This window comes from Delphinapterus leucas, chromosome 14 (genome assembly GCF_059928025.1).
Source record: "Delphinapterus leucas isolate spDelLeu-1000000601 "Yukka" chromosome 14, BTC_Dleu_Yukka2, whole genome shotgun sequence".
NCBI lineage: Eukaryota > Metazoa > Chordata > Mammalia > Artiodactyla > Monodontidae > Delphinapterus > Delphinapterus leucas.
Genome location: NC_143142.1, coordinates 48,390,846 through 48,410,909, shown reverse-complemented (window position 1 = coordinate 48,410,909; position 20,064 = coordinate 48,390,846). Strand labels below are relative to the sequence as shown.

At 40.0% G+C, this 20,064-nt stretch overlaps 1 protein-coding gene across 1 annotated transcript in view; it reads right to left on the bottom strand.

Moving 5' to 3' along the window:
• Positions 1-20,064, bottom strand: part of ASXL3 (ASXL transcriptional regulator 3) — a 105,503-nt gene that overhangs the window by 10,150 nt on the left and 75,289 nt on the right. Inside the window, exons 7-8 of the mRNA XM_022586923.2 lie at positions 12,439-12,535; positions 10,188-10,293 (exon numbers count right to left, since the gene is read on the bottom strand). Of these exons, the coding sequence (XP_022442631.2) occupies positions 10,188-10,293; positions 12,439-12,535 (203 nt within the window). The remainder of the gene's footprint in view (positions 1-10,187; positions 10,294-12,438; positions 12,536-20,064) is intronic.

Below are 20,064 nucleotides of genomic sequence, written 5' to 3'. Positions count from 1 at the left end.
ATTCTTGGGAAAACTTAGAACAATGAGAAGGCACATGGTGTCAGTCAACTGAAAACTATCTGATGCTAGGAAAATATCCCTCACATATTGAGGGAAGGTAGGTAATCGAGAAGTAACAAAATTAGAAGGGCAGTCAATGAAATGCCCAAAATACATCAGTCATCCAATATGTAAACAAAGATAGGAAAAGACAAGCAAGAAGTCCAGGGATGTAAGGGGATGGAAACTCTATGGATAAACTACAGCACGAAAAGGGTCAATCAAGTAAAAGAACTGTTTGTATTCAGAACTCAATGATGCTGATGGGGAGTCAGGTTTACTCACAGTATTGTGGCTGTCACCTTCCAGGACAGGAGTCTTTAACTTGATATCCATAAGAGTCTACGGAGCCCCCAAATTTCATGTAAAAAATTGTAGGTGTGTGAATTTTTCTGAGAAGGATTTGCAGGTGAGCCAATTACTTAACCACACCATGTAAAACTGGGGAAATTACTTAGTTTCACTGCCTCTCAGTTTCCTAAACCCTTTTTAAAATAAGAATAATAATGGTACCCACCTTATAGGACTGTTGGGAGGGTTAAGTGAAACAATATTTGCAAAGCTCTTAGAAACCTATCAGAGCCAGAGTATGTTCAATGATTACTTGCTTGACTGAGGAAAAACTCTCTGTATGGTCTCTACAATGCAGGCTCTCTGGCATCTAGGATAGTGTGTGGCATGGAGGCGATGCTGCATGAATACTGAATTGATAAAAGCACAGGCCCAACACTCAACAAAAATTAAGGACCAGTTTTTTGGAGGTAACTAACTTGGTTATGCTTCTGCCATTACTGACAAGAGCGCTCCCAACATTCCCTTTGTCAGAAAAGGTAAGGAAGGCAGGGTTCTTAATCCTGCTGGACATGAGCACGATGGGGAAGCATCTAAAAATACAAATTCCTGGGCTCAACTCCTGGAGATCACCCATCAGTACATCTGGGGTGGGAAATCTGTACCTATTTTTAAAAGCTCCAATGAAGATTGTGATGCCGCCAGGCTTGAGTAATACTGCTGGTAACTAGCCTGTAACTAGTGTGCCACAATTTTAATTTTTGAGAAAGGGCATTAATTATCTCCTTTTAGCTTTGCTTAAATATGTATATGCATCCAAAGTCCTAGGGCAGCAACTGAAAAGGAGCCTTCCTACTCAAACTCAGGAGGGGGGCTACTTAGGACAACTCGCCAGAGGCAAGGCTGCTCCGAGTAAGCAGGCTGCTCATCACGTGATGCCTTTTTACAACGAGCGCTCATGTGAGACTCCCCCTGACGGTTTTCCTCATGTACAGGGGGAGTTTCGGGAAATTAGATCAAATGGTACAGGTTGTGTTGCCTGCAACCACCTCAGTGTCTTTTACACAAAACAACGACTTTCGAGGGGACGAGAAGATGGCGGAAGAGTAAGACGCAGAGATCACCTTCCTCCCCACAGATACACCAGAAATACATCTACACGTGGAACAACTCCTACAGAACACCTACTGAACGCTGGCAGAAGACCTCAGACCTCCCAAAAGGCAAGAAACCCCCCACGTACCTGGGTAGGGCAAAAGAAAAAACAGAGACAAAAGACTAGGGACGGGACCTGCACCAGTGGGAGGGAGCTGTGAAGGAGGAAAGGTTTCCACACACTAGGAAGGCCCTTCGCGGCCGGAGACTGCGGGTGGCGGAGGGGGAAAGCTTCGGAGCCATGGAAGAGAGCACAGCAACAGGGGTGCGGAGGGCAAAGCGGAGAGTTTCCCGCACAGAGGATCAGGGCCGACCGGCACTCACCAGCCCGAGAGGCTTGTCTGCTCACCCGCCGCGGAGGGCGGGGCTGCGAGCTGAGGCCCGGGCTTCTGTCGGAGCGCCGGGAGAGGACTGGGGTTGGTGGCGTGAACACAGCCTGTAGGGGGTTAGTGCACCACGGCTAGCCGGGAGGGAGTCCGGGGAAAAGTCTGGACCTGCCGAAGAGGCAAGAGACTTTATCTTCCCTCTTTGTTTCCTGGTGCGCGAGGAGAGGGGATTAAGAGCGCTGCTTAAAGGAGCTCCAGAGATGGGCGCGAGCCGCGGCTAAAAGCGCGGACCCAAGAAATGGGCAGGAGACGCTAAGGCTGCTGCTGCCGCCACCAAGAAGCCTGTGTGCGAGCACAGGTCACTGTCCACGCCCCGCTTCCGGAGAGCCTGCGCAGCCCGCCACTGCCAGGGTCCCGGGATCCAGGGACAACTCCCCCGGGAGAACACACGGCGCGCCTCAGGCTGGTGCAACGTCACGCCGGCCTCTGCGGCCACAGGCTCACCCCGCACTCCGTGCCCCTCACTCCCCCCGGACTGAGGAGCCAGAGCCCCCGAATCAGTGCCTCCTTTAACCCCGTCCTGTCTGAGCGAACAACAGACGCCCTCTGGCGACCTACACGCAGAGGCGGGGCCAAGTCCAAAGCTTGAGCCCCGGGAGCTGTGAAAACAAAGAAGAGAAAGGGAAATCTCTCCCAGCAGCCTCAGAAGCAGCGGATTAAAGCTCCACAATCAACTTGATGTATCCTTCATCTGTGGAATACCTGAATAGACAACGAGCCATCCCAAATTGAGGAGGTGGACTTTGAGAGCAAGATTTATGATTTTTTCCCCTTTTCCTCTTTTTGTGAGTGTGTATGTGTATGCTTCTATGTGAGATTTTGTCTGTATAGCTTTGCTTCCACCATTTGTCCTAGGGTTCAATCCGTCCGTTTTTTTCTTTTCTTTTTAAAAAATTTTTTTCCTTAATAATAATTTTTCATTTTAATAACTTTATTTTATTTTATCTTATGTTATTTTATCTTCTTTCTTTCTTTTTCTTTCTTTCCTTCCTTCCCTCCTTCCTTCCTCCCTCCCTTCTTTCTCTTCTTTCTTTCTTTTCTTCCTTCCTTCCTTTCTTTCTTTTCTTCCTTCCTTCCTTTCCTCCCTCCCTCCCTCTCTCTCTCTCTCTCTCTCTTTCTTTCTTTCTACTTTTTCTGCCTTTTATTCTGACCCATATGGATGAAAGGCTCTTGGTGCTGCAGCCAGGACTCAGTGCTGTGGCTCTGACGTGGGACAGCCAACTTCAGGACACTGGTCAACAAGAGACCTCCCAGCTCCACATAATATCAAACAGTGAAAATCTCCCAGAGATCTCCATCTCAACACCAACACCCAGCTTCACTCAATGACCGGCAAGCTACAGTGCTGGACACCCTATGCCAAACAACTAGCAAGACAGGAACACAACCCCACCTATTAGCAGAGAGGCTGCCTAAAATCATAATAAGTCCACAGACACCCCAAAACACACCACCAGACGTGGAACTGCCCACCAGAAAGACAAGATCCAGCCTCATCCACCAGAACACAGGCACTAGTCCCCTCCACCAGGAAGTCTACACAACTAACTGAACCAACTTTAGCCACTGGGGACAGACACCAAAAACAACTGGAACTACGAACCTGCAGCCTGCAAAAAGCAGACCCCAAACACAGTAAGATAAGCAAAATGAGAAGACAGAAAAACAGCAGATGAAGGAGCAAGGTAAAAACCCACCAGACCTAACAAATGAAGAGGAAATAGGCAGTCTACCTGAAAAAGAATTCAGAATAATGATAGTAAAGATGATCCAAAATCTTGGAAATAGAATAGAGAAACACAAGAAACATTTAACAAGGACCTAGAAGAACTAAAGATGAAACAAGAAACGATGAACAACACAATAAATGAAATTAAAAGTACTCTAGATGGGATCAATAGCAGAATAACTGAGGCAGAAGAATGGAAAAGTGACCTGGAAGATAAAATACTGGAAATAACTACTGCAGAGCAGAATAAAGAAAAAAGAATGAAAAGAACTGAGGACAGTCTCAGGGACTTCTGGGACAACATTAAATGCACCAACATTCGAATTATAGGGTTTCCAGAAGAAGAAGAGAAAAAGAAAGGGACTGAGAAAATATTTGAAGAGATTATAGTTGAAAACTTCCCCAATATGGGAAAGGAAATAATTAATCAAGTCCAGGAAGCACAGAGAGTCCCATACAGGATAAATCCAAGGAGAAATACTCCAAGACACATATTAATCAAACTCTCAAAAATTAAATACAAAGAAAACATATTAAAAGCAGCAAGGGAAAAACAACAAATAACACACAAGGGAATCCCCATAAGGTTAACAGATGATCTTTCAGCAGAAACTCTGCAAGCCAGAAGGGACTGGCAGGACATATTTAAAGTGATAAAGGAGAAAAACCTGCAACCAAGATTACTCTACCCAGCAAGGATCTCATTCAGATTTGATGGAGAAATTAAAACCTTTACAGACAAGCAAAAGATGAGAGAGTTCAGCACCACCAAACCAGCTTTACAACAAATGCTAAAGGAACTTCTCTAGGCAAGAAACACAAGAGAAGGAAAAGACCTACAATAACGAACCCAAAACAATTAAGAAAATGGGAATAGGAACATACATATCAATAATTACCTTAAAGGTAAATGGACTAAATGCTTCCACCAAAAGACACAGATTGGCTGAATGGATACAAAAACAGACCCATATAGATACTGTCTACAAGAGACCCACTTCAGACCTAGAGACACATACAGACTGAAAGTAAGGGGATGGAAAAAGATATTCCATGCAAATGGAGAACAAAAGAAAGCTGGAGTAGCAATTCTCATATCAGAAAAAATAGACATTAAAATAAAGACAATTAGAAGAGACAAAGAAGGACACTACATAATGATCAAGGGATCGATCCAAGAAGAAGATATAACAATTGCAAATATTTATGCACTCAACATAGGAGCACGTCAATACATAAGGCAAATACTAACAGCCATAAAAGGGGAAAACGACAGTAACACATTCATAGTAGTGGACTTTAACACCCCACTTTCACCAATGGACAGATCATCCAAAATGAAAATAAATAAGGAAACACAAGCTTTAAATGATACATTAAACAAGAGGGACTTAATTGGTATTTATAGGACATTCCATCCAAAAACAACAGAATACACATTCTCCTCAAGTGCTCATGGAACATTCTCCAGGATAGATCACATCTTGGGTCACAAATCAAGCCTTGGTAATTGAAATTGTATCAAGTATCTTTTCCGACCACAATGCCATGAGACTAGGTATCAATTACAGGAAAAGATCTGTAAAAAATACAAACACATGGAGGCTAAACAATACACTACTTAATAATGAAGTGATCACTGAAGAAATCAAAGGGGAAATCAAAAAATACCTAGAAACAAATGTCAATGGAGACAAGACGACCCAAAACCTATGGAAGGCAGCAAAAGCAGTTCTAAAAGGGAAGTTTATAGCAATACAATCCTACCTTAAGAAACAGGAAACATCCCGAATAAACAACCTAACCTTGCACCTAAAGCAATTAGAGTAAGAAGAACAAAAATCCCCAAAGTTAGCAGAAGGAAAGAAATCATAAAAATCAGATCAGAAATAAATGAAAAAGAAATGAAGGAAACGATAGCAAAGATCAATAAAACTAAAAGCTGGTTCTTTGAGAAGTTAAACAAAATTGATAAACCAGTAGCCAGACTCATCAAGAAAGAAAAGGGAGAAGACTCAAATCAGCAGAATTAGAAATGAAAAAGGAGAAGTAACAACTGACAGTGCAGAAATACAAAAGATCATGAGAGATTACTACAAGCAACTCTATGCCAATAAAATGGACAACCTGGAAGAAATGGACAAATTCTTAGAAATGCACAACCTGCCAAGACTGAATCAGGAAGAAATAGAAAATATGAACAGACCAATCACAAGCACTGAAATTGAAACTGTACTTAAAAATCCTCCAGCAAACAAAAGCCCAGGACCAGATGGCTTCACAGGTAAATTCTATCAAACGTTTAGAGAACAGCTAACACCTATCCTTCTCAAACTCTTGCAAAATATAGCAGAGAGAGGAACACTCCCAAACTCAGTCTACAAGGCCACCATCACCTTGACACCAAAAGCAGACAAGGATGTCACAAAGAAAGAAAACTACAGGCCAATATCACTGATGAACATAGATGCAAAGATCCTCAACATAATACTAGCAAACAGAATCCAACAGCACATTAAAAGGATCATACACCATGATCAAGTGGGGTTTATTCCAGGAATGCAAGGATTCTTCAATATACGCAAATCAATCAACATGATACACCACATTAACAAATTGAAGGAGAAAAACCATATGATCATCTCAATAGATGCAGAGAAAGCTTTCGGCAACATTCAACACCATTTATGAGAAAAACCCTGCAGAAAGTAGGCAGAGGGAACTTTCCTCAACATAATAAAGGCCCTATATGACAAACCCACAGCCAACATCGTCCTCAGTGGTTAAAAACTGAAAGCATTTCCACTAAGATCAGGAACAAGACAAGGTTGCCCATTCTCACCACTCTTATTCAACATAGTTTTGGAAGTTTTAGCCACAGCAATCATAGAAGAAAAGGAAATAAAAGGAATCCAAATAAGAAAAGAAAAAGTAAAGCTGTCACTGTTTGCAGATGACATACTAAACATAGAGAATCCTAAAGATGCTACCAGAAAACTACTAGAGCTAATCAATGAATTTGGTAAAGTAGCAGGATACAAAATTAATGCACAGAAATCTCTGGCATTCCTATACATTAATGATGAAACATCTGAAAGTGAAATCAAGAAAGCACTCCCATTTACCATTGCAACAAGAAGAATAAAATATCTAGGAATAAACCTACTTAAGGAGACAAAAGACCTGTATGCAGAAAATTATAAGACACTGATGAAAGAAATTAAAGATGATACAAATAGATGGAGAGATATACCATGTTCTTGGATTGGAATAATCAACATTGTGAAAATGACTCTACTACCCAAAGCAATCTACAGATTCAATGCAATCCCTATCAAACTACCACTGGCATTTTTCACAGAACTAGAATAAAAAATTTCATAATTTGTATGGAAACACAAAAAGACCCCGAATAGCCAAAGCAATCTTGAGAATGAAAAGCGGAGCTGGAAGAATCAGGCTCCCTGACTTCTGACTATACTACAAAGCTACAGTAATCAAGACAGTATGGTACTGGCACAAAAACAGAATGATAGATCAATGGAACAGGATAGAAAGCCCAGAGATAAACCCACGCACATATGGTCACCTTATGTTTGATAAAGGAGGCAGGAATGTACAGTGGAGAAAGGACAACCTCTTCCATAAGTGGTGCTGGGAAAACTGGACAGGTACATGTAAAAGTATGAGATTAGATCACCCACTAGCACCATACACAAAAATAAGCTCAAAGTGGATTAAAGACCTAAATGTAAGACCAGAAATTATCAAACTCTTAGAGGAAAACATAGGCAGAACACTCTATGACATAAATCACAGCAAGATCCTTTTTGACCCACCTCCTAGAGAAATGGAAATAAAAACAAAAATAAACACATGGGACCTAATGAAACTTCAAAGCTTTTGCACAGCAAAGGAAACCATAAACAAGACCAAAAGACAACCCTCAGAATGGGAGAAAATATTTGCAAATGAAGTAACTGACAAAGGATTACTCTTCAAAATTTACAAGCAGCTCATGCCCCTCAATATAAAAAACAACCCAATCCAAAACTGGGCAGAAGACCTAAATAGACATTTCTCCAAAGAAGATATAAGATTGCCAACAAACACATGAAAGAATGCTCAACATCATTAATCATTAGAGAAATGCAAATCAAAACTACAATGAGATATCATCTCACACCAGTCAGAATGGCCATCATCAAAAAATCTACAAACAATAAATGCTGGAGAGGATGTGGAGAAAAGGGAACACTCTTGCACTGCTGGTGGGAATGTGAACTGGTACAGCCACTATGGAGAACAGTATGGAGGTTCCTTAAAAAACTAAAAATGGAACTACCATATGACCCAGCAATCCCACTATTGGGCATATACCCTGAGAAAACCAAAATTCAAAGAGTCATGTACCAAAATGTTCATTGCAGCTCTATTTACGATAGCCCAGAGATGGAAACAACCTAAGTGTCCATCATCGGATGAATGGATAAAGAAGATGTGGCACATATATACAATGGAATATTACTCAGCCATAAAAAGCAACGAAACTGAGCTATTTGTAATGAGGTGGATGGACCTAGAGTCTGTCATACAGAGTGAAGTAAGTCAGAAAGAGAAAGACAAATACCGTATGCTAACACATATATATGGAATTTAAGAAAGATAAATGTCATGAAGAACCTAGGGGTAAGACAGGAAAAAAGACACAGACCTACTAGAGAATGGACTTGAGGATATGGGGACAGGGAAGGGTAAGCTGTGAGAAAGCGAGAGAGTGGCATGGACATATATACACTACCAAACGTAAAATAGATAGCTAGTGGGAAGCAGCTGCATAGCACAGGGAGATCAGCTCAGTGCTTTGAGGGGTGGGATAGGGAGGGTGGGAGGGAGGGAGACGCAAGAGGGAAGAGATATGGGAACATATGTATATGTATAACTGATTCAGTTTGTTATAAAGCAGAAACTAACACACCATTGTAAAGCAATTATACTCCAATAAAGATGTAAAAAATAATTTTTTTTTCAAGTTACAGATAAAAATTCTACAGCAGTTGGACTAGAGCAAAAAAAAATGACTTTCAAGCATTAATTGTGTATGTGGAAATTAAAGCACAAATTACTCTATCCATGATGATCTAACGTTGCTGTCAATTGTCAGCTCTTAAATCCCTCTTTCTTTCTTAGGGATCTGTCTGTGAGATTCAAATTCTGCCCAAGGAGAATATGTTCCTGTTAACCATGAGGCAAAGGAGAAACTACTTTCAAATTAGCTTAGTCAGTACCATACTTAGGTGTGACTGGTATTATTTTTACAACACACACATACACAAATAATAATAATAAATTAAAAAGCAGTTATAGCCTCCTACACTATTGGTGGGCATGTACATTGGTGCAGTCACTAATGGAGAACAGTATGGAGGTTCCTCAAAAAGCTAAAAACAGAGTTGCCGTATGATCCAGCAATCCCACTCATGGGCATATATCCAGACCAAACTATAATTCAAAATGATATATGCACCCGTATGTTCATAGCAGCACTATTCATAATAGCCAAGACATGGAAACAACCTAAACGTCCATCAAAAGATGAATGGATAAAGATGTGGTGTGTATATATACACAATGGAATATTACCTAGCCATAAAAAAAATAATGAAATAATGTCATTTACAGCAACACGGATGGATGTACCTAGAGATTATCATACTAAGTGAAGTTAAGTCACACAGAGAAAGACAAATACTGTATGATATCACTTATATGTGGAATCTAAAATATGACACGAATGAACTTATCTATGAAACAGATTCATAGACACAGAGAACAGACTTCTGGTTGCCGAGTGGGGCTGGGGGCAGGATGGACTGGGAGTTTGGGATTAGCAGACGCAAACTATTATATATATATGTAGAATGGATAAAAAAGGTCCTACTGTATAGCACAGGGAACTATATTCAATATCCTATGATAAACCATAATGGAAAAGAATATAAAATATAATGTATATACATGTATAACTGAATCACCTTGCTGTACAGCAGAAATTAACACACTGCAAATCAACTACTTGAATAAAATATGTTTTATAAAAAGTGGTTTTACATAAAGAGGAAAATGGATAGAGTAAAGGGTAATACCTCAGGCTCTCCCCCAAATAAGGACTAAACAAATGTATATGGAGAGTCAAAATTTTTGGAAAAAAATGTGAGAATTAAATATGTGCCCAAGACTACTTATCTCTAACGCATTTATTAATGAAAATGCTTAGATTTAAAAAAAAACAGGAGATTTTTACTAAAATCCAGTTAGGAAAGCCAAAATTGACTTCTGTAGAATTTCATGTGCTATTTTCAGTCCAAAGTGAATTTTCATGGACAAGTTATAAACCCTTGAAAATGCATTTTTTAAAATTTAAGTGCTGATATGCCACTATAATTTTACCTGCAATTTCTTACACTGAGAGACTACTGCCTTTTATCACACGTTTATGAAGTTTTATAGCATGTGCTAAGTGAAACAGAGAATTACATTTTCATTTCCTTCTAAAAGAAATGAGAAGACGATGCTCTAGTACTTACTTTTCTCCATAAAACCTTTCGAAGAATTTTTCTTTCCAGGGTTCTGTTTTCTTTTCCTTTTCAATTTCTTGCCTTATCCGCAATTGCATTTCTGGAGTAAACTCTCCTAGAAAGAAAATGCTTAGATATTGAGTAAAAGTTGTCATATATTTTGCCAGTTAATAAAGAAAACATGTAACTAATTTGAATAAACTTTTATGGATGCCAAAAGGTAAAAAAGCTGAGTACTGATAATATTTCTACAGCTTCTTTTTTTATGAACATCACTCGGTCATTTAGTCTTAGACAGACTCTAAAGCATTTAGCAAATGTACAGAGTGCTAGGCGTTGTAAATGAAAGTGTATATTCACTGTCCTTGATGAAACCAGTCTGGTGAAGGAAAAAGCACACAGTTGAGTATAATAACACAATGTGGAAAGCCCTGTATAGGTCATAAGAATAAATGAAGGGAAAGTACTTAATCCTCCCTAAATTGATTAGGGAAGACCATACATAGAACCTGATCCTTGAGTTAGCTTTTGAAAGATGACCAAGCTTTCATACAGTAATTAGTTCACAAGGCACAGAGATATGAATACGTATATTTACGTGCTTTTGAGTGGCCAGTTATGAGTAGACCACAGGATGAAATGAAATAGGAAAGGTAGGCAGTGGCCAATTACCCAACACATGTTTTAAAGAGAGCCCTGAATTTTTCCTGTAAGAGACAGAGGGAGGTCCTGGCGGTGTTCACTGAGGGAGGAATATGGCCAAATAAGCAACTTAGAAACTGGCTGGGAGGCTACTGAGTAGCATAGATGAGAGATGGAGATTACAGTCAGGCCAGCATCTTGAGAATGTTGAAGAAGATTCAAAGACACAAGTAACAGTTCATAACCAGATAGACCTGGGGAGAAGGAAGAGGAACAAAGACATCATCAAGGTTTCAAAGTGAGGAGCTGTGAGAAAAGGGGGTGACCTTAGTAGACAGAAGGCAGAAGAAATAGCAGACATTATAAGGGAAGAGAGTGCTTCCCTGGTGGCGCAGTGGTTGAGAGTCCGCCTGCCGATGCAGGGGACACGGGTTCGTGTCCCGGTCCGGGAAGATCCCACATGCCGCGGAGCGGCTGGGCCCGTGAGCCATGGCCGCTGAGCCTGCGCGTCCGGAGCCTGTGCTCCGCAACGGGAGAGGCCACAACAGTGAGAGGCCCGCGTACCGCAAAAAAAAAAAAAAAAAAAAGGGAAGAGAGTTTAATACTGGCATTTTGGTTTTAAGGTGCCTGATACTGGAAAGATCCAGCAGGTTTGTGGAATGGAGCAGCAAAGGATTGTGAAAGAGGACTTCCAGCCAGATTTGGACGTTCTCAGCATGTGGGCTATATAGCTGAAACCAGCTGAATGAGGCTCTTAGAGCATGGGAATAGTTGCAAAAGCAAATAGCAGGGAGAAGAATGGTGGAGACATCACCATTTACCATCAGGTGAAAGAACAGGAGCTCCTGAAGGAAGGTGAGAAAAGGCTGTCAGAAAGGTAGCCTGGGGACACAATTTAAAATATATTATGAATGTCGAAGGCAGATGGTTTCAAATTAGATGGGGTAGATAACAAGTGAGACATAGGAGAAGGAAGATGAAATGCCAAGGACTGAGAAGAGGAAAGTGAACTTTGCAATGAGAAAGCCATTCGTATTCTCTAGAAGGGACTGTTCCCATTGTGTATGGTGGGGTCACACCCAACCACAAACATGTGAGTGGCTAAGGGAGTAAAAATGTGGTAACACCGGGTACTTTTTAGTCTTTCATGAAGCTTGGTGACTAAAGGAATGATAAGACGAAGTGGTGGCTTCAGGGGAAGACTGTATTAAAAGAAGATTCTTCCAGGCTCTCGGACATTAGAGAATACACAATGCATCAAACACATAATTAAAATGATTATTACAAAGAAAATCTTGCCATATCAAAAAATTTTATTATGTTCCAGATAACGTCATGCTTTCTTCAAAAATACTGGACTTTCTCTAGTTAAGCCCTCGCACAGAAACGAAGACCCAACACAGCAAAAATAAATAAGTTAATTAATTAATAAAAATACTGGACATCAAAAATGCAAAGTATAACAAAAGAATTAATGAAGTCATTTGAAATAGGATGTGAGTTTTTACTCAAGTATACTTCAGGGGGGAAAATGACTTGGGAAGCAGAGAAAGGTGCAAATCTCAGTACAGTCTGTTGACTTAAATATGTCAAATAATAATGGGAAATAGAAACTTACCTTCTGCCAGTCGCTGTTTCCAGCCTTGTGCTGCATATGCAAAGAATTCATTATTTAGAGCTGAAGTACTGAGGCGTAAAATTCCATCACTTCCCATCTAGGAAATAAGCCGACAAAACCAAGATTCCATCAAGAATAATTCAAAGCAAAAGTATGCAGGGAAGAAGCAAAAACTGAGGGTGTGAGTGTGTGTGTGTGTGAGAGAGAGAGAAAGAGCATGAGAGAGAAACAGCAGGGTAAAAGGCAGGGAGGAAAGGAATCTAACAAAAGATGAATTTCCTAGTAGGAAAACTGCACTGCTTACGGTGACTATTATAATGACTAAATACATCAACTTAAAGGAAATCTGTATTAGGCATTTCCATTATCAGTGGTGAGTATAACAAATGTATGTGATTTAATCAAAAAATTTATATCTTTGTCATCTTTATATGCCTTAAATGATACCAAATTAAAAATCTACATATGTGTACACCTTTAGATTATTTTTTAAATTAAATTCTCTAAAGTTTGTGGAAGCTAAAGAAATCTAGTCTGATCACTTGGGTTCTTCCACTGTCTGAGGTTCAGTTCAGACGACAAAGTTCTGAAACATTAAAACAAATACACCCACACTGTCATACATACCCTTCGCTCTATTCTTCTCACCTCTTTGGGTGCACACAGAAAACAGGTATACAAAGTTTAAAATCTGTGCAACTGTATGCTACTAACCTTTTTCCTCAAATTTGTTATTTTTCAAATTCATGTACGTATAGAAGAGATTTGGATAAGCATCATCGAACTGGATGCTTTTAACTTTCCAACTATTTACTACATCTGCCCTGTGAATGTACTCTGCTTGCTGACACAGGGGATCAAAATAATTAGTGTTGTCCTTGGCTGGCTTCTCATGTAGTTGAGGAGTGAAGACAGAACACATAAAAAGTTAAACAATGCCAAGAATGAGGTGAGGGGGAATTAAGAAGGGGAAAAAAAAAAAAAAAAAGAAAAAGCTAGGGGAGGGTATCTAGGTGGACGTGAGTGGTTAGGAAGAACTCGATGCCAGAGGCGAAATGGGTTAGGGTCTTGGGCAAGTAACAGGATTGGGGCAGAATGCTTTTATATAAAGTATGCAGTACATAGTGGGAGCTTTGCTGTAGAGGAGGAACATCACAAACAATCAGTAACTGGACCGTTCATGAAGGCGTGAAGATGTTTTAGCCTGCTATTGAGTCAGTGTGGCAAACTGTAGCTCCAGTTACATTTTCAAAGATTTCCTCTTACTCTCATAGACACCTCCGTGTGTCCTAAGCGCTAATAAGTCACTGCTATCTGAGAACACACTCAGACACGTCTTAGCCCCGTGTTTTTTGTTCCTTTGCAGTCTTCTCTACACCCCATTTTCACCCACTGAAATACTGTCCCTCTTTTAAATTTAACTCAAATCATGCCTTCATGAATATGTCAGCTAAACCATCATTCGGGAGCAAAGGAGAATACTGAGTCTAAAAGTAAATATTATACTAGCAACTCAGAGCCGGATAATGGTCAACAAGTCCAGAAAAGAGAGACACTGAACAGGTGTGAGACATCCTGGATGCTGCCATCATGACAGCCACAGATTTGAGATCCTGAGTTTCCTCATTTAAGAAGATACTGATAACCATACTAAAATATTCAATACACTTGGAAAATTTCAGGCAAGACTTTGTTCATTCCTGGATTCACTGTTTACTCACAATTATTTCATCTTCATTCAATAGATACTTATTAAGCCACTCACACGAACCTGTGTACCGGGTGCTTTTTGGGTGCAGGCAATACGGTGGCAGTAAAGAAAAAGGCTCTGCCCTTATATTCTGAACATATTCCCCATACAGCAGATGGTTCTGGTCCCTGTGCATCTCTCCCACCCACCTGAGCTCAGCATGGCTGTGACGTACAGTGACATCGCCACGCACGTATCCCACCTCAGGGTCTTACCACAGCCCCAAGATGTGAGTGGCTAAATGGCCTCGCCTTCCCACCTTTTAATTGGACACTTCTAGGACACTATCTCCTGGCACGCAGTATATGAACTGAGTCAAGGGATGCCATTTGGTGCTGTGTCCCCAGCAGTTAGGACTAGTAGGTGGAAGGCAAGTGCCCTGAAGAGAAAAAGGAATTGGTTTACTATGAGGTACAGTTATGGAAGGCACAATGGAAAAGGTTAGATTTTCTACATTTGAGAACACGCATGGTGCTTCACAATTTGGAGTCCATGCACAATGCCTATTATATTGCAGGCACTCAATAAATGTTTATTGCTCTTTGCTTCGTGTAAGAGAAAGATTTAAAATTTAACTCCGGTAGCTGACATATAGGATTTTAGTTTGGTGTGTTCTGCCAGGCCAGGGGAATGATTAGTTATTAATTGAAATTTCAGCATAATTTTAAAACACAAAGAAATACCGGATCCAGGTTAGCTCTGACAGAGTCTCAAGATTTCAGCACATGAAAATGCAAGGCAGTGTGAAATGAACACAGTCAAGAATATGGAAGCTAGCCCGGGAGGAAAATGTTTTTCTTTTAAAAGCGAAAAATAATATTCACTGCCAGGCTTCCAGCCTGTCTGAGACAGCACAATTAAACACTAGGGCTAAATTAAATATGTGCCAATAAAACTTTTTAAATACACTATTAATTTTATGGCGTTTAAGAAATACTGTCCAAAAGACATGGCATTTTAATGAGCTGGAACGATACACGTTTCTGAAAGTTTTATTTATTTATTTATCGCGGAGCTATAAATTCCGGTTTTTCTGATTACCCACAATAGAAACATTCATTCTAAAAATTCCCTTATAGTGAAGTATCCAAATAAGCTATTGATAAGCTATGTTTCTTTTTTAATTAGAAGGAGAAAAACTCTGTGCTGTTGTGGAAGAAAATAAGTATGGTTAAAGGAAAACTTATTTGTGGAGAGATCCTTTCACAGAGATTTAAGTCTCTATTGGTGAGTATATCATTTGCCTTTGGGGTCAGTTATATTAACGTACATTTTATGGGATGGATATCAGTGGAATTCAAAGGATTAAAATGTTATTGCTACTTGAAAACCATCCAATGTTTGAAGTTTGAGGGATGTTAATTCTGTATGAGAATATATTTACATTTAATAATAACCCTTTGCACCTCTAAAAGATTCTTTATCCCTTTTTCTCTAATTTGGGGTTTCTTGCAAGTGATTCGGAATGCGTGGCACGTGGGCTGCTTAGAGGAAGCGTGAGAAATGTGCTGGAGAGTCAGAAAGTGGCTAAATCATAAGGGGACACCTAGATATACTCAGCAATTTGGATTTCATCCTACAGGTAATGGGGAGTGATTCAAAGCGAAGCCAAAACAAGATGAAAAGGTTCGTGCTGAGTGTGTGCGGGGAAGTGGACCGCTGATGTAGATGGTGTGTCCAGGACGAGCCTCTCTAATGCTCACTGTTGATCAGGACACCGGAGCTGAAACCTGAATGAGAGAAGAAGGAGCCACGCAGCCATGGTTGGGAGAGCGTGCTTGGTGGAGGGACGTAAATGCAGAGGCCCTCAGGTGGGGCTTGCGAGGAGGCCCTAAGAGATGGAAAGATTTTAGAAGCAGGAGAAACAGGGGCTGAGGGGCCAGGATCATACTGGGCCTCGGAGCCCACTGTAAAGACTGGCTTTTCCCCCAAGCGAGCTGGAAAGCCTCTGGGATTTTGGCCTGACAAATGAAAAGATCTGACATTTCAAAAGGATAGCTCTGACTGCTGCATTTAAAAAAAGACTTTAGAGCTGTCCAAAAGCAATATAAACATTGGGCCACATCCGTGATTTTAATTATTCTAATAATCACATTAAAATAGGCAAAAGAAACATGAAATTAATTCTAGTAACATTTTATTTAATCCAACCTATCCGAAATGTTATTGTTTCTATATATAATCAACACGAAATATTATTAATGAGATATTTCTCATTCCCTTTGTATACTAATCTTTTCACATCCAGTATATATTTTTATAACACATCTCAATTCAGATCACCTATAGTTCTAAAGCTCAATAGTCACTGCTGGCTAGAAGCTACTGTATTGGAAAGCATAGTTTTAGAAGATAAAGACTCACCAGGGACTTGAGTATGTAGATATTGAGATAATCCAAATAGTAGGTTGACAGCTGTAGAGGTGGTGAGAAATGGTTGGGTTCTGATTATATTCTGAAGGTTGAGCCAACAGGACTTGATGATGGATTGGATGTGTGGTATGAGAGAAAGCAAGCAGGCAAGGATGACACCAAAGCCTCCTGGCCTTGGCAATTGAAATTACGAAATTGCTATTTATTACAACGGAAAGCACTATGGGAGTACGAGGTTTAGTTCTGAAACAATTAAGGTTGAGATGCTGATTATAATTCCAAATTGATGTCTTAGATATATCATTCTGCATGTAGTGTAAAGAATGCCCTGGATAAAGACAGGACAAGAAACAGGGACTTCTGGCGAGAAGTACCAAGAGAAGGCCATGGAACAAATGACGAGAAGTCTTAAGACTGTTCAGGCAGTGGGAGTAAAGATGCATGTCCTCCAGGGGGAATAAGGGAACCAGAAATGATGGGGCTGAGTGAGCGTGTGTGTGGGTGGTGAATGAGATAAAGGCATGAAAGATGATGGCCAAGAACAAGTCTTGGATAATTTGGTAGATGCTGGAAACAGCCATCAGGACAGGAAAAGGCACAGGAGGGGAAGTGTCTTGGACAAAGAGATGATGGGTCTTTCTTTGGATATGCTAATATAAGGACATCATGAAGGCATCCAAGTAAAGATGATCTAATCAAGAGTCGGAACTCAGGGAAGAAGCTCAATGGTGAGGAAGGAATCGAACGCAGAAAATTAGTCATTAGTAGCAAAGAAAGTGTAACTGCAAACATGGATATGGATGAGAACACCCAGGAAGGATTTACCAAAAGAGAAGACAGCTTAAAGCAGGGCCCTGAGGAACACCAACGTAGGAGGAATGGGCAGAAGAAGTAAATCCTGTTAGGAAGACTGAGAAAAGGCAGCCAGAGGTAGGAAGAAAATCAAAGCAGATGGCATCGTAGCTGAAAGGAAAGAAAGAGTTTCAAGAAGATCTGTACTGTGTATGTGCTAATATCTATCAAGCCACGTGCAATTACTTAGGTCAACACCGTGTACAGTACACTATACTAGCTGTTGTGTCCAGTAGAACAATCAATAGGGTCTTTAGAGCAAAGACAACCTAGTCAGTGAGAGGCCAGCCAGGAGTCTAATGCAAAAGCAAAAGAGTAATGAGCAGAGAGACTATAAGCTGTTATTACTGACCCTCTTATACCCTGATCAAGCATCCAGAGCCCTTGTATCCTATACCCCAGTAGGAATTAAAGTCAGGATATTCATTCTTTCTAAAGGGTAATTTTTCATTTTTTGCCTTACCATTAAGTATGATTCAGATGGCTCAGAAGACTCTATGTAAGTACGGCTCAAGTTTTATCCATAAGAGAAAATGTAATTCTTTCAGCATAAAGTTAGGCATAAAGAATGAAAGAGAGCTTCTGAGAAAGACAGTATCAGTAAGGGAGAGAGGATCAGCGGTATACTAAGGACAGTTTGGCCAATAATTTTTTATTGCTATTTCTAAAACTGCCTTAAGACAATATTTCCCAAACTGTGCTTTGAAAAATAGGAATTTTAAGGGGTAATTATAATTTTAATGGGTAATCTATCTAGAAGGAAATTGATTCTACCATCCAATAAATATAGCCTATATCTACTAAATATGGTTAAATGGTTTTCTTTACTATAAGTATTCTCAAGTATGCTAGAATTTACTTTAAACCCTTAAGAATATATGTATCATGCAGTATTTCGCAAACTTTTAAACTCTGTAATCCTCTTCCAGAACGATTATCAATATCTCATGGAACAAGTACAAGTGTTCTCCAGAATACAGTCTGGGAAATGATGCATTAAAAGTTGTGAAAGTAAAAAAAAAAAAAAAAAAAAAAAAAAAGCTGTGAAAGTATTATTGTCAGAAGCAGTCAAATGAGATAAACCTAGCACAATGAATTTGCACACACTAGGTACTAAATCCTTGTTAAGCAACATGACTGCAAATTTCTAAGATCTGGACATGGGATAATTTTCAGTATACCCCAAAAATCAAATATTAAAAATAAATAAAATAGTGAAAACTAGTAAAGGATGATGCTATAAGCCTAAACAACCTCAATTTCAAAGCCCACTGCAGAAAACAATTATTCGACATTACTTTTAAAAATCATATCAAACTATAAATACATATAACAACTTTTCTTTAAATACAGAGAGACTATCATTATAAAGTAGTAATCAAGACTATCTGGAATTATATGGAGGTTAAAGAAAAAAGAACCCGACACCATTTTCATCTTCCCTCCACCTCGTTTTTTTTTAGGTGTCCATGGAATTAAGCTGATGTGAACAAAAGAGAAATCTCAGAAAATATTACCCCCCCAAAATCAACATTTAGATGGAAAAGTAGAAGGCTTTTGTCATCACTGTTATGATAGGCCATTAAAGTTGATTTTATAATAAAAGCGTCTCTTCTGAGTCGAGCTGGTTCCTTTTCTTCATACTACTTGCTGCTCTGGGAACCACTGCTGAGCACTGGGACAGAATCCACAAGGTATGAAGTTCAGCAGGGAATAATTTGGGAGATGGAAGATCCACTGTACTTAGGATGATGGCAGGTGTAACTGTTAACTAGAATAAAGTCCTTGAGGCAGAGGAGTGGGCAACATTTGATTATTAAATGGGATGTTCAAGTATGTAAATTGCAAAGGGCTTTGAAAACGAAGATTATAAAATGACAAAATAACAGCTGGTCTCGTGGGAATAGACTATCACTTCATTAAAAAATACATATAGGGCTTCCCTGGTGGCGCAGTGGTTGAGAGTCCGCCTGCCGATGCAGGGGACACGGGTTCGTGCCCCGGTCCGGGAAGGTCCCACGTGCCGCGGAGCGGCTGGGCCCGTGAGCCATGGCCGCTGAGCCTGCGCGTCCGGAGCCTGTGCTCCGCAAGGGGAGAGGCCACAACAGTGAGAGGCCCGCGTACCGCAGAAACAAAACAAAAAAAACCAAAAAAAACCATATAAACACATATATGTCCATGTATCTATATATCTATATCTATACATTCATGTACATCTATACGTGTGTAATAAAGTTTTCTTCCTCTAGAAACACAATCTGTAAACAACCCAGCCACTTAGCTAAGATAACCATTGCCTTTGGAATGGAATCTCTCGCACCTCCCAAAAGAACTGTTCTGCCTTCCACCAGACACCTGCCCAAGCCTCCAGGTTGGCAGAGGAGGTCTTCAATTAGAGGTTGGGAAGGCCATCCCCTAGAGTAAGACCTGCTGGTAAGCAATTTCTCAGGTCCCAATTAACAGGGAAAAGGAATTCCCTAGAAATAAGAGAAAAAGATATTCTCATAATTGGTGCTACGAATTTCAGCATGTACAATCAGAAGAGCCTCACTTGAGGGATGTATATGGTATTAAAAACATATGAAAAAACAATCCTGATATTGATTCTTAAAAGACTTTAAATATTGAGTTTCGATTACTTTACTTACATG